The 15,300-nt window shown below is 42.4% G+C and overlaps 1 protein-coding gene across 1 annotated transcript in view; it reads left to right on the top strand.

Annotated features, from left to right (window-relative positions):
* LOC310938242 (matrix metalloproteinase-17-like) overlaps window positions 1–15,300 on the top strand; it is a gene marked incomplete at both ends in the record, with an annotated part of 84,809 nt that overhangs the window by 57,759 nt on the left and 11,750 nt on the right. The window contains 2 exons of the mRNA XM_083902727.1: window positions 6,604–6,890; window positions 14,687–14,863. Coding sequence (XP_083758853.1) covers window positions 6,604–6,890; window positions 14,687–14,863 — 464 coding nt within the window. The remainder of the gene's footprint in view (window positions 1–6,603; window positions 6,891–14,686; window positions 14,864–15,300) is intronic.

Below are 15,300 nucleotides of genomic sequence, written 5' to 3'. Positions count from 1 at the left end.
CCAGCAAACTACCATCTATCTGTCTATTCTAAATAGCTAACTAGCCAGCTAACTATCATCTATCTGTCTATGCTAAATAGCTAACTAGCGAGCAAACTATCATCTCTCTGTCTATGCTAAATAGCTAACTAGCCAGCAAACTATCATCTCTCTGTCTATGCTAAATAGCTAACTAGCCATCTATCCATCTGGGTGAGATTCAGTTTCAGACTTTGAATTTGATTGATTGGAAAGATCGGCTATTCATCAAATGGTTGACAGGAACATAATATGAGGTACATGACTTATAATGTATATGTATAGATTAAAAGGGGAGGAAAAAACACCAGTGAGGACTTGATGCGGACTAGCTTTTTAATAAACATGAGCTCCGACCGCAGTTGGACGCTTGATTAAAACATTAGCAATGAGGTTGTTGAAAACTTGACAGAATCGCTGCTACGAGGTGTAATGTCATTCAGATGGAGAGGAGGCAACCGTTGAGGAATGACCAAGTGGCAACTGGCCGTGGTGGCGTCACCTGTAAAGGGTCTTGGGATTTGCGATTGGGTCGATGACATGTCGAGGTTATGCAAGCAAGACGTTTACGGACGTCAACCTGCTACCAGACACAGATTGGATGATACCAGCTGTCAATCACACCCATGTCCAAAATTCTAATTTATATTCTACAGGGGAAAGAGGGGGGGGGGGGGTGTGCTTCCTACCATATCAAATGACAGTGTCAGCTCTGGTGTGCAGCAGCGAGGACAACATACAATCAACCCTACTGTACATGAGGGAGACTCGACTGTCTCCTCTCTCTGCAGATTTACCGTGCCCGCCGCATCCGTGGAGAGACGAGTCGCAGCATCCAGCGGTGAGCTGTCTCATAAATACCTGTGTGCGAACACATGGGTAATAATGTAAATAAAAGAGAGCCACACTCGATCCCCATCAAGTTGACAAACGTTTGTTTCTATCAGAGAATCTCATATATTCAACCGAATTACAGGTCGTTATACATTTTGGGGTCTTCATTTGTTTTACTCTAAATAACATTATTTACAAAATGTACACCATGTTCTATTGAAGAAGATCTAAAATTGAGATTGAGAACATTAAAAGCCTCAGGAAAATCTTGTAACTTTCATATATTAGGCTCAATTCCCCATAGGCGTCCATTCAAGCTGACTTAGTTTTGCAACCAGAAGAGTCACCCCCTAGTGGCTATCCAGTATATTCTTACTTCCTAATTAGCCTCCACCGTCAAATCTTCTATTCTGTGCACTTAACACTTCTGCACTTCCCTGGAACTCCTCACTTTACATAAGAGGGAGGGCACCAATCCAATTCTCCGACCTTGGTGGATGACAATTCTGAACCAACACGCACTCATTTGGATGCAGACACAGAGCTACACGATGACAAAACAGTGCTCTCCGCCTCTCCGTCTCCCGCTCATCAACATTCTCACACATACGCGCACCGCTACACAGATATACACCGTCGCCCTCCCTCGTTCCTCTGAATTAGGACTAATAAGCGGTTGAGCTATTTGCAGTGACCTTGGCTAACAGTGGAATCGCAGTGAGGGTCGTGCATTCAGTCGGTGTGAATAAATTGACAGTGTAGCCACATTTTAGTGAACAATTCAAAGCATGAAAAATTCATACTTTACCTTTAGGATAGGTGATCTGATCAGATTGTGTGACCTGTGGCATAAATTTTCTTTCAGAATTTTTTTTTAAAAAACCGCTGCCTCACGCTTGCTGCCACTGACACTTTGTGACAGTTTGATGTTGATATAGAGTTGTTTGGCCATTTGCCGCACTAATCGACTCATTTTAATCACTGGGAGCGTCCAGAACAATTATGGTAACTGCAGCACAGTACGCCACTCAGATTTTGATTGTATTAAGATGTTGAAATCTTCGGTTAACGTCAGTTTCTGCAGCCAGAAACCCATCTAGCCGATAGCAGTGTGTGTATTGATTGAACGATATCAGCCGTCAATCAAACTGGTGTCCACTCATTGGAACATCATTTACAAAATTGACATGATGTGCTACAGTGCTTAAAGTACTAAAACTAATGATTGAGACCAGGAAAACTGATTAGGGGTGGGTCAAAATATCGATTTGGTGCTATATCGTCGTACTTATGATACGATGATCGTTGGGCAAATATCGACAGCATTGCGTCGCTACTTCATATCTCCTCACGGGGCGCTGCTCAAATGAATGTGGTAAGCCTGGGCAGAAGTTACCTGGCCGAAGCAGAGGGCATTTAAGCTACATTAAGATACTTTATGCACTTGTTCACACATTATGTTCTCTATGTTGTGAATAAATCATTTAAAGGTGCCATATGTAAGAATGTGGCCAAAGAACGGTTACTACATTCAAATTCAAAATACCTTTTAGGTTTGGTTTTCTGACATAACTGGCAACCCGTGGTTGCTCGGCAGCTGAGACTCTACTGACTGCAATGGTTGGTAGACGGCGGTAGGTGGCGCCACATGCCAAAACAATGATTTCAAAACATAAACATGATTTGCAGTCTGCAAAATGTTTTTTTTAATGCGAATATTGTGGCTGTACTGTTGTTGTTGGTGAGTTCAGTTTGTTATATGAACATTATTCCTGAGTCTCTGTGACATATTAGCAGGATTTGATGGCCAGTTGCTTTAGATTTATTACATAATGCACCTTTAAGACAGATATCGTGATGTATGACTATAAGATTGTCTTGACAATCAGAGAATCGTTGTATCGTGATATTATTGGTATCGTGGGCCATGTATTGTGTATCGTTGACGATGTTATAAATCAAGTGAGAAATCTGCACATTTTCCTATACACTTCCCACATACCTTCCTTTTAACAACCAGCAAGAGTCGCCCTCTGGTGGTTAACTTGGGCTTCGCTTTTCAAAACAGAAAACAACGTCCATTTTTCGTCCATCTTTGGTTAAAAGTGATTATGTTCATTTAATGGTGTCCTCATAGACCCATGTCTATAGCTGCTTCCAGCTGCCATGGACTCAAGTTTGGACATGTTCCAGATATTATCAGAAATGGGGCTGAATGTGACGCCACATAATGTCTGCAAGAGTCACTCTGGACCTTCTCCAGAGTCACTCCTGCCAGCTGCCGAGTCATATCTCTTGGAAAAAGATCAAGCCACCTCTCGCTACGATGCTGCGAAACACACCTGAGGATGTCCGAACCCAACGCTCCAGACATGGTCTTGGAGTCCGTGTCTGAAAACTGAGTGCATGACAAAATAACAAGGTTGTTGGGGAACCCTCCATCTTTAAGGTAGACGTGGTTTTAAAAAAGGAGAACAGGAAAGCTTTCAAAAAATAAAAAAATAAAAGCGTTGCAGTCGGATTTAGCAGAGAGGAAAATACTGCCCTGGTATCGGTTACATTTGAGTGGGTGAACTTTATTGCAGAGCACAGGTAGCTGTAATAAAAATGAAGATTTATTGGGATGATGAGTGTTCGGGCAGACAAAGGCTGAGGGCAAAGAGGTAATGGTGGGTTTTTTGCGGGACGGAGCCAAAGAGAGGAGTTGTGTGACTAACCAGCAGGCGAGAGAATGAGTTCATTCATTCATTCATTCATACATTCATTAATATAATAACGCTTTATAATTTACTGGGTAATAACCCAGTATTTTGGCCATTGTTCTTACCTTCTAATTACAGGTTAATACCTGTATATACCTGTTACCTACAAGTAACACATTTCTGTTACCATATATTTATTGGGTAAATAGCTAGTAATTGGGGGCTGTAGCTACCTGCTTATTACCAGCATATAACCCAATAATACACTAAAATGCACCATATAGAAACCAGGTATATACCCAGTATTTTTGTTTACACTTATTGGTCTGTATCCAGTAATGTCCAATAAACATGTAACAAGCTTAGTACCTTTTAGATTAAAACTATCAACTGTTATTCATTCATTAATTCAAACATTTCTGCGGGCCGCCATTGGCCCCCGGGCCGCACTTTGAGAACCAATGGTGTATATTTAGAGCAGATAGAAGAAAATACCATTTGAATTGCCTATTAATTGCCTTTAATGCGCAATACGCTTGTATTTGTCCATTCAGTTGAAGTTTCTGATGCATAAAATCTAATAAATGTAAACCCTGCGGAGGTGGTGGGCTTGGTAAATTTGCTTCATTTTTTTTCTCTCCTCACAAAATCTCCATTATAATGTTTATACTTCCCCTAGGCCTATGACTCTTATGTTTTTATTCGGCCATAATACACTGTTGTATTTAAGAGATGTGGGGGGAAAAAAAGCAGTTAAAGGTATGAGGTTTATGACCAAATCAAACAAAACAGGTAAAAAAATAACACATATAAAATGACCAAATATTATGGTGAAATGGCTAATTGGGAGCACATGTGATACAGGGGACGGGGCAAAGACAGCGGCGGCAGTACAAGTGTTTCCTTGTGAGAAGCGATTTTAAAGATTAAAGAGATCTTGCTGGTGTGAGCTCCTCTGGCAGGTGCTCAGAAGTCTGACAGTAAAGGTCCGGTCACCCTCAGCTACGAGCTGAGTCGTCGAAAAACAGCTGCTGCTCCGGCTCATGTGGGGATGAAAGGCCTGAAATGTAGCTGGTGGCAAAAGTTGTGACTCGAGAAGTTACTCGGTACAGCTCTTTCATCTTTTTTTTTTTTTTTTTTTCTCCTCCTGAAAATATAAACATGAGCAGGTCATGTGAGGTTAAACCTGGCTTTGAACCTGGAGTCCTCTGTTTGACTCGTCTTGTTGAGGAAACTGGATTATTTTTGTTATCTTTTGTACGTGAAGCTCAGCTGCAGGTCGACTGTCTGCAGACCTGACACATGAAGGAGATGTTTCATCACTTAATAATGTGTATTATTGTCGATATTATCTAATTTCTCATTTCAATCACACAGCCTCAAAGGCTATGATAAATCATAGACAACAGTTTAAACTGTTCAGGGAGCGATGATGAAAATTAGCTCGTTTTGTCCTTCACGCACAAATCCGTCAAATAAACGTGTAATAAAAGTAACCTCATAACTTTAATTTGTGCAAATAGTAAAAAAAAAAAAAAAAAAAAACCTTCACAGCCATTTTCATGGTCAGAGAAATTCCATCAAACATGCTTTAACCTCTGAACGTCTATTGTGTTCATTATTTAACACTCACTCCAGTGAATTAAACAATTATTCTTACTAAATAAAAAAAAAAACGATTTTTATGCAGTCAAAGGCTCCATTTACGAGCGTGATCTGAAAGGTCTTCTCTTCGCTCGCAAATCAGTGTTTGAGGTCAAGTATGAAGACGGTGAAATTTATTTGACTTTTCCAGAAAAAAAGGAGGCAATTTAAATGCCCAGTGCGGAAGAATTAATTACATCTAATGATCAGACTCTGCTTCTACGGTCCAAATTACATATAAAAGCTTATTCTCAGGTCCGCGTCATACTTTCCAATTCCACTGCTTGTTCATCCGACCATTTCTGCAGGGGTCCACGTGTCCCCTGTGTGGACGAACACGTGTACACCTACACTGTACAGTGGAGAACAACACTGCTCAGTCCAGTTGGTGCCATGTTTTTTTTGTTATTTTTGGTCAATGTAGAAGACGGTAACCATGGATAGACACATTATGTCAGGAGGTCTGCTGGATTCCACAAATGTACGACTTAGTGTTCACAGACTACAATGGTACATAAAAGAACACAAACTCCTGGCTGCTAGATTGGAATGCGAGTGGAACGCTCGACAAACAGAGCTGCGAGTGTGTGAGTGTACACAAGAAAGAAAGTTTGTTGTTTGAGAATACACCTCTTTGTGCCCCGTGATTTGTTATTTGCCCTCCACTCCGTGATTTGTTCGTTGCGCTCCGTGATTTGCTCTTTGCCCTCCGCTCCGTGATTTGCTCTTTGCCCTCCGCTCCGTGATTTGCTCTTTGCCCTCCGCTCCGTGATTTGTCCTTTGCACTCCACTCCGTGATTTGTTATTTGCCCTCCACTCAGTGATTTATTTGCCCTCGACTCTGTGATTTGTTATTTGCCCTGCACTCCGTGATTTGTTCTTTGAGCTCCGTGATTTGCTCTTTGCCCTCCACTTCGTGATTTATCCTTTGCCCTCCACTCCGTGATTTGTTATTTGCCCTCCACTCCGTGATTTGTTCTTTGCGCTCCGTGATTTGCTCTTTGCCCTCCGCTCCGTGATTTGTTATTTGCCCTCCACTCCGTGATTTGTTCTTTGCGCTCCGCTCCGTGATTTGTTCTTTGCCCTCCGCTCCGTGATTTGTCCTTTGCCCTCCGCTCCGTGATTTGTCCTTTGTCCGTTTTTTGTTAGTGGGCGGGCCTTAGGAAGCGGGCCTTGCTGATTGGCTACTGAGTTTTGGAGCAGCAGCTCAATGGACCGGAAGTCGTCACGGGCTTGGAGTCGCTGACAGCGATGAATGATTAAACCCATATTTTATTTGCTTCTGAAAAAGTGCTGTTTTCTTCGTTAATGCTAATTCCATAGACCTCTCTCATACTGGACTTTCATGAGATTTGTAGGTACAGAGGACAATTTAAATCCATCTCTTTTCTCTGTGTTCCTTCAGAGTGAGAACCTTCCCTAAGGATTCAGCCTTACTGGGCCGGGACACCGTCCGGGCCCTGATGTACTACGCCTTGAAGGTCTGGAGCGACATCGCGCCCCTCAACTTCCACGAGGTGGCCGGCACCGACGCGGACATTCAGATCGACTTCACCAAGGCCGACCACAACGACGGATACCCCTTCGACGGTCCCGGCGGCACCGTGGCGCACGCGTTCTTTCCCGGAGAGCGGTTCACAGCCGGGGATACGCACTTCGATGACGACGAGGCGTGGACCTTCAGATCGCCAGGTGAACGCACAATGCGCTTGAATGCGCATGTATTGTATTAATCAGTGGGAGAAGTTAGAAGCGTGGATGCGGAGAGATATTCTGGGAAGCTCGTCTCCAAACGTTTCTTCGAATCTCTCCGTGCTCTAAGAAGCTACAACGCTGTGAAAGCCGGAGATTTAAACCATCACTGTCAAACAAATGAAAGGGCGCCTCCACACAGTTTGAACCCCTTGCGCTTGCCAAGGTTTTTGCATCTGAAAACTAGAACGCTGACTGCTTTTTTTTTGGGGTGGGGGGGGCACGCGGCGCTTCTCTCTACCTTTTTATTCATGCTCCAGATTCAGTGATTAATAATGAATGCGTTAGAACAATCAATATAACATGGCTTCAGGTACAGGACTCAGTGGGGAATAAAGCAGTGGTAATTAAGGAGGCATAAAAGTTTGTCGTTTCTTTTTCCTCTCAGCAAACAATCAGTTCTGTTATCTTCTTTCTTCTAGCGATTAATGAAAGAAACCCACCTGATGGAGACATTTTCATTTCACAATTAGTCTCTTAATGTTTCTGAACAGATAGAATAGAATGAGAGAGAGAGAGAGAGAGAGAGAGAGAGGGAAAAAAAAGCATGACAATTACGAGGAATTCTTACCTGACAGCAGAATGTCTCTTCTTTGATTCATGGCAATGTATGACTGAGAGTAATATGTCTCTTTCAAGAGCTCAAAGCAACACTAATCCGTGAGGTCAGCTAACAGCTGCTCCTATGGCAATCGATAGAAGAGTGATTTGGACACAATGACACGGTGATGAGATTCACACAGTTGTGGGCACTCACTGTTTTGTGCGGAAATAGCAGTCTGTCCAGCGAAGAGGAGGTGGGAAGTCGCCTCGTCAAGCAAGTGAGGTTTTAATGTACTCTGGTCGTTTCCATTTTGAACTACTTTCGCCGCATTTACAGAGACATATTTCTCTACGTTGTCTTTATTTCTTGGCAGCAGCAGTTAGCACGTTGAAATCCTGTACGCAATGCAAGTCTCCTAAAATGTCATATGGCTCGGAATGAATGAAGTTAGTGCTTTTGGCACGGCGATAAGACGGATAGCGCTGGGAGTTCACAACACGAAGGCCCTTAGATTGAACCCCAGTTCGATCATTGTTATCGCTGATAACGTCGCTGCCGGCAGGGACAGGAGTACAAACTGAATTTTAGCCATTTAACAAATAAGGCGGGAGACCACAGATACAACGGACTTTGTAATTGATTTTCAATGTTTTTAATCCTGAGAAAGCACAGAGTAGACGATCCTGACGAGAGGCAAGACCACACACTTTCAGGGAGGATAGTCCAGGGATTTGGGATCTCGCAGGAAGTTGCGTGATTGAAAGCTCCCACTGACAAGAGGTTCCAATTAACGCAGTTTTTTCGGTGTGTATCTGCGCCATTACCTCGTTTATGAAGCCCTAAAGGGGTTCGAAAACAAACAGTTCAGCCACTGCTGAGAACGCTGGGTTTTATTGTATTCTCTGGCTTGAATCGTGACGTAAGGATCCCGTCTCCTGAACAGCGGATCCTCCTGCTCCGGGCACTAGTCTGGGCACTAGTCCGGGCACATCCGGTTGCGTACATTGAATTGCAGAAGAAGAAGATCTGTTGTGGAGGTGTTTCACTGCGTCTTCTGACGCTGGGTCCAACTCCCGGTCGTCACAAAGCCATTTAACAATGTTTTGATAATGAGTAGCAGTGCATCCATCGTTCCAGAGGGGGGAGCTGCGCTTCTGAGAGCTGACGTGCTAATTACGTCACTTCCAGGTTCCTGGCCAATCACAAAGACAGTTGGGAAAGCTTTCGTTGGCCGGCCAATCACAACACAGTCTGTCTTCTGGGGGTGAGATTTCGGTTTGAAACAGCGCCGAGATAATTTGTTCAAAACAGCCTAAAATTGGAAGCCACCCACGATTATGGGACGGTCCAGATTTTGACCGAAATCTGGACGATTATCCTCCAGTGTGGAACAGGCATAAGTCTACTATATCTTGAAAATATACATGTGTTCCACTTCATTTCTGAATGAAGAAACCTGAGATCACAAACCTGCAGATTTAATGCTGTTGATTATGAAAGGTGAAATGATGGCGTCCTCCTTCCCTCTTCAGTAAAAGCTTGTAGCGGCAGAGTGTGCCGTGATGAAGTTTGGACGTACGTTCGGTGCCCTGTTATCACTGTCGACCACGAAGAGACCTCTCCACGGTCCAGTGTGAGGACGTGATGCCTTAATACTGCACTCGTTCACTGCATTAACGGCACAGATGGGTGTTTGATGAACGGGAGCAGGGAAGAGGAGGGAGTCGGGGAGGAGTCGGAGGCGTTTTTTTCTTGCTTTATTTATCGACGCCAGTCTAGTTCTAGTCTTTTGAACAAACGCTAACACAGACGAAAGTTGATTTGAGCCGAGAAATAGAACAAAGAAAACCTGATTCTCCTCATAAATTCTTCAGCAGTTGCGGTGGCAGACAGCCATAGGGTTAAAACACAGCACTTTGACTGAGAGTGAAAGGTTGCTGGCTGTGAATCCTCTCCCCCCCCCTCCTCGTTAGATGTTTCTGCTTCCAAGGCTTCTGTCTTGGAACGTTGAGATGTATACCACATAAAACACATCTGACTTTTGCTCTTTGGCTGTGCCTAAATAACTCCCTTCTGTTTCCCCCCACGGCCAATCAGTGTCAATAAAAACAAGCCCACACTGTTTACCGGTGTTTTGATTTGCAATCTTTCTAACGCTCTTGCTGTTTCTGACCGTCGCTAGCAATTTGGAACGCAACTCTTTTCCCAAACGCTATTTTACTAACTGTGGCATTTCAACTCTCTTTTGTCTAAAACACGAGATATCATACTTGCAGTTTTATTTATTTCTCAGTATTTATACTCCTAATTTGACTTGAATCTGATCCTGATAAAGCTACGACACTTTTTATTGGCTTAATTCACCACAAGCAAGCAAGAATGCTTTATCAAGAACCTGATTATTTTAATCTTAATTGTATATTTGCTGCAAGGTCTATTTTTTTTTATCAGAACACATTTTTCCAGACTGTGTTAAACAAGAAAAACAACAAGTTGTGGGTTTTTTTTCTTGTTCCTGTGGTTTTCAGACAGATGTGCCTGCTTTTCAATCAGTAATTTTGGACAATATCCTTCTATCATTTCCTGTTTTCCATAGCTTCAAACTTTAATATAACATTTAACACACACTTCTGTGTATATTCACATTTAAAGTCATTCATAACATGATTTAATAGCTTTTTGTATGCACTTGTATACATTTGGCAGACGGAGGTCAAAGAAAGAAAGGGGACATTTACGTCTAATTCAACCAGCAGCTTTGGCACGGAGGCTTTTATTTATTTATTTATTTATTTATTTATTTATTTATTTATTTATTTATTGGCCAAAGAGATTAAGATCAATAAACTGCAGGACAGATAGTCCACAGTTAAGAGCGGTTATCCATCTGTTGTGTTTACACCTGACAGCCCCGCATTCTGCGATAGAGACTTTTTGGGGAAAAAAGGCTTTCCTGGTCCCCGTTTCGCTGTAATTTCGTCACACGTCGCATTACTTTGTCGACAAAAACACAAAAGACACAGAGGCAGCGAGCTGTTACTCAAAACATGTTCAGTGGACATTCACATAAAAGCTCCTGTAATAATAATAACCTTCATTAAAGGTGCCACATGTAAAAAATGTGGCCAAAAACGGTTACTACATTCAAATTCAAAATACAGAGGTCTTTTGGGTATTGTTTTCTGACGTAACTGGCAACCCGTGGTTGCTCGGCAGCTGAGACTCTGACTCTGACTGACTCTACTGCAATGATTGGTAGACGGCGGTAGGTGGCGCCACATGCCAAAACATGATTTCAAAACATAAACATGATTTGCAGTCTGCAAAATATATTTTTTTAATGCAAATATTTTGTCTGTACTGTTGTTGTTGGTGAGTTCAGTTTGTTATATGAACATTATTCCTGAGTCTCCGTGACATATTTTATGGCCAGTTGCTTTAGATTTATTACATAATGCACCTTTAAAGAGTTTGTCTGGACAGAGACATCTCAAATTAAATTCACCCACGTCGACGTAGCCTCAGTGGCCGCATTAAAACACTAATGTCTTGTTGAGTAGTGCGGCAGAAAGTATATATTTTAATGGCTCATCATCCTCCTGATTAATGAAATCCATGAAATTAAAAAAAAATCATGATATAAACAAGCAAGCGCTTTTCATATCACCTTGCATTGCTCATGGACAAATGAGATGAAATGTTTCCATCCCAGGCCTTGGTATCACCTGCTTTTAAAATAAAAACAATCATTAACCTCAAATATTAGAATAGAAATATAGAGTCGAGAGTCACGGCACTACAGGGACACATCAAACGAGAAGCGTGGCCCTCGGCGAGAAGTGCTCCCGCTTCTTTTCATCAACACTGTCCTTATTAAACTTTTAACCAAACGCTATAGGCAGTGTTTGTAGCAATCTGGATTCATCATGTTTAAAAAAAAAAAAAAAAAAAAAAAAAGAGGAGCTGTTAGTTTTCTGTGCTTCAGAATAACAGCTTTTATTTTTTAACACAGTTTAGTCGTCGTATATGTCACTGATCACGCCCTCTGCACTGCAGTAATGTCAAATGGTTCATTATTATTTTTTGATCATTGCGCTACGCGGTCAGTCTAACAAGACGCGGTTATTCAGAGACGCAGAGCGGCAAAGCAGAGAAGAACATAAATTGCAAATAATATTAAACAAATAAACCTTTCTGACATTTTCCTCCAGGCTTTTAGACTCACAGGTCGTAAAACTTTCAGCCAAATCTCAAACAACTACTGTATTTCCTGCTGTCCGCATCGGTGCGCCATGGCATTCAGTCAAGGTCTACTTAGTTCACAGAAAAGAAGGCACGCATTGTTCTCAATTTCACATAATCCAGACAATAATTGTGTCAGCTTTGGATTCCTGTTCTTAGCTGAGCAAATTAAGACCTCTGACTTCTAAATAAGTTGCCTTAAGGCCACATTATACTTCTACGACTGTGTAATGCGTTATCCAACTGCGTAACTACGAAGACCCCTCGAGCCCTCAAAGTTCTCCGTCGTGGTGTCGGATACGCACTGCAATTTCCCGCATCATCAGTAGGGGTCGCTACGCAAGGTTGTTGTGCTTCAGGCCACAGTGAGCAAGGCAACAACTGTTGTTGTTGCAGCTGAATAACCTTAAAACACAAATACTTTTGATACAAAAATGTAGATGTGAAATACTAAGGAGACGTGTACGTCCACTAAATGTCTAACCCGAGACTGATGGCAGGCGAATTTAACAGTCTTATTAGACCGACTAGCGACTTGGACGAAGAAACCCACTTCAAGTACTTCCGAATGTCGGCTAGCAAATTGGATGAACTTCTGCGCCGTGTACTACCTCATATTAATCATCAGGGCACCCAATGCATGCCCGTTGAGGCTCTCCGGTGGCGTAGAGGGCTCTCCGTAACTGACGTAGAGCACTTTACGCAGGAGAATAAATTGGGCTTTAGTGCTGCAGGCACACCCATAGTAAATTGCTGTGGGAATAATACACAACTCCTTATATGGACATCCTGTGGTGTGTGTTTGCACGTCACATATTCAGGCTTTAAAGAAAATTGTTTTTTTTTCGTCTTGTTGTTGAGTCAAAGTTATGATTCCTTTTTTATCGTGTTTTTCAGCAGCGACCTGAAGTAGCGATAATTGTGCAGAAGTCACAAAATTAGACTGTTTTTCTCTGCTCTTTGTTCCTAAAACAAGAGAACATTGAACTGTGATGTATTTCCCACTTTTTGCTCAGCTGTGTTTAAATAGTTGGTGAAAATGATTGCCAGATTGTCTTGGTTGTACTGAAGAGAAGGCTATAAGACGCTCTATATTGCACATTCTTATAACCTCTGTCTATGTTTAAACATAATAATGGGAAAAAGCAGCCAAAATGCTCTGTTTTTAAAGGGTCAATGTAATATTTAGTGAATGTACTGCAAAAGAATGCAAATTTACTGAAAAAAATAACCTTATGAAAAAGGCTTCAATCTTATTTGTCCAATGAGAATTGTATACTTTATTCCAAAGGAAAATCTTGTTCCGACATTTTACGCAAACTATTCCACAGTTGTGTCATTTTACACTCATTGACCTGGGAATCCAACCCATATACACTATGACCACCTAAAAAACAGAATGCAGCCATATTCTGTACGGAATATGCTATTTTACACCTTATTATTTCTGCGTCAGTCTCTTTCTACCATAGGTGTCTCAGTCGATCGCCTCATCCTTCGACCCTAATCGCTCAGCTCCGACTCCGTCCGCTGGCGTTTTTTTTTTTTTTTTTTAGGTCAACCCTCACGCGGACTGTAAATACAACGACACGGTGCCTACTCTGTTTTCCGAATCCTCGTTTCTCTCACCCCTCGATCCCTCATCCCTTTGATCCACCCTTCCTCTCCACCGCCGTGTGCTCCGGCAGATTAGAGTTGGCACTTGACTTTGCGAGTGTCCCAGGAGTTTGTGAGCACAAGTGCGCGTCTCAGATTGTCCCTTTGTCTTTTTTTCCGCGGCGCACAATGCTGAGATGTTCCAGAGTCCGGGCTAACGTGAGGTTAACAGAAGGCAGTCTTGAGCCTAGCCACCCAGGAACTCTAAGCCAGCTTGGCTTGACACACCAGCACTCCTATTTTTTTTTTTTTTTTTTTTTTGCAAATCCAAATCTCCAAGCCCTGGGTTTTGTTTTGCTTCACAGCGCCAGACAAGGAGTTTTTGGAGGCTTTTCCTTTTCTTTCTTAGCCGAAACATCGAGGGGGGAATGTGCTTTAATAGCCTGCAGCCTCTTAAGGTGTTTTTTTGTTTTTTTTTCCTTTTCCCCTCTGCGCTCAGGTTGTGATTGGCAGCCCAAGGACTCAGGCAGCATTACCGTAGTTATCTCACCACAGCACATGCCTAACAGCACTCGAAGCCACCGGAGCCGTCTGCCATGTCTCTTAACTTGCAACTTACAGAGTTCACTCATATAAGAAAGGATAAACATGTAAATGCGGGTCGCGCACGTTTGACACGAGTCGCACGAAACGTTAAGCGGGCGAAGGTGATCTGTCTGTCGTCGGCGCTGAGAGAGCTTAGCGGGTAAACTGACAGCGTTTGCTCGTAAATATGAAAAGGGATAATGTCGTGTCATGTTTCAGAAATTGAAAAACTTGTTGTTTACTAAAAGGATTGGAGTTTATTTTTGGTTGAAAGTGAAGAGTTAGGGGGAAAAGATGAGCTCTTTCGAGGATATTTTTTTTTTCCAGATTTCAAGCTCATATCTTATTTATGAACGCGTGTATACAAAACCTTAGTATACAGAAATTGGTGCACAGCTGATATTCGGGTGTCACTGACATCTGCATACGTATTTACCTAGAGTATAAAGCTGAACAAGAAGAGAAATATTCACATCGTGTTTCTACACATTATTTCCTTGAAGTGGTCTTGAGAAAGAACCTGGAGAGCACAGTCCTCAGCCAAGAAGAAAAAAATCTACCTCCGTCCCCAGAAAATGTCATCCAAATGTGTCCTTGACTTTTTGAGTTGTTCAAAGTGTTTGTTCACAAAATAACAGAAAAAACATAACCTAACTGTAAATCCCTGATTCTGTCCTTTTAACTCGTCCCATACCCTGGTTGTCCCCTTTAAGTTTGGTCACTTCATGGCTTTTTCCTCTTTCTTTCTTTCTCTCTCTCTCTCCTTCAGACTCCCATGGGATGGACCTGTTTGCGGTGGCAGTGCACGAGTTCGGTCACGCCATCGGCCTGGTCCACACTTCGGCTATGGAGTCCATCATGAGACCGTACTACCAGGGTCCGGTAGGAGACCCTCTGAAATACGACCTGCCCTATGAGGACAAGGTCCGCGTGTGGCAGCTCTACGGTACGAGGGGACGCCGACCTGCGTTTGAGTTAATGGATTCTCGTCTAAACACAAATATGATGACGTTGTTTATTTATCCGCTCGCTTGTGTTTAACAGGCGAATCCACACATTTGCACGTTAGTCTACAGTGCTGAAACCAAACCATTCCTCCAGATGGTCTGATGCACTTCTAGGCTGTTTATGTCCCACTTTGGTAACACTTTATAATAAGTACACAACATTAGCATTGGTTAAGCATTAATAAATATTGAAATCATCATTTGTAACTCATGAATACTCATTAGTATGTAGTTTATAAACACAGTTATAAATGTTTTACTCATCCCATCAGCTGAGGAACAGTATCCAAATAGCTGCTGCAACCATGCCAACACTTCAGCAAACGGGTAAAAGTTTTGCGTGTGAACTCTCTCCCCCAAGTTTAAACAGATAGAT

The sequence above is a fragment of the Microchirus variegatus genome (assembly GCF_963457635.1).
Source record: "Microchirus variegatus genome assembly, chromosome: 16".
Taxonomy (NCBI): Eukaryota; Metazoa; Chordata; class Actinopteri; order Pleuronectiformes; family Soleidae; genus Microchirus; species Microchirus variegatus.
This window is presented reverse-complemented; position numbering and strand designations above follow the sequence as displayed.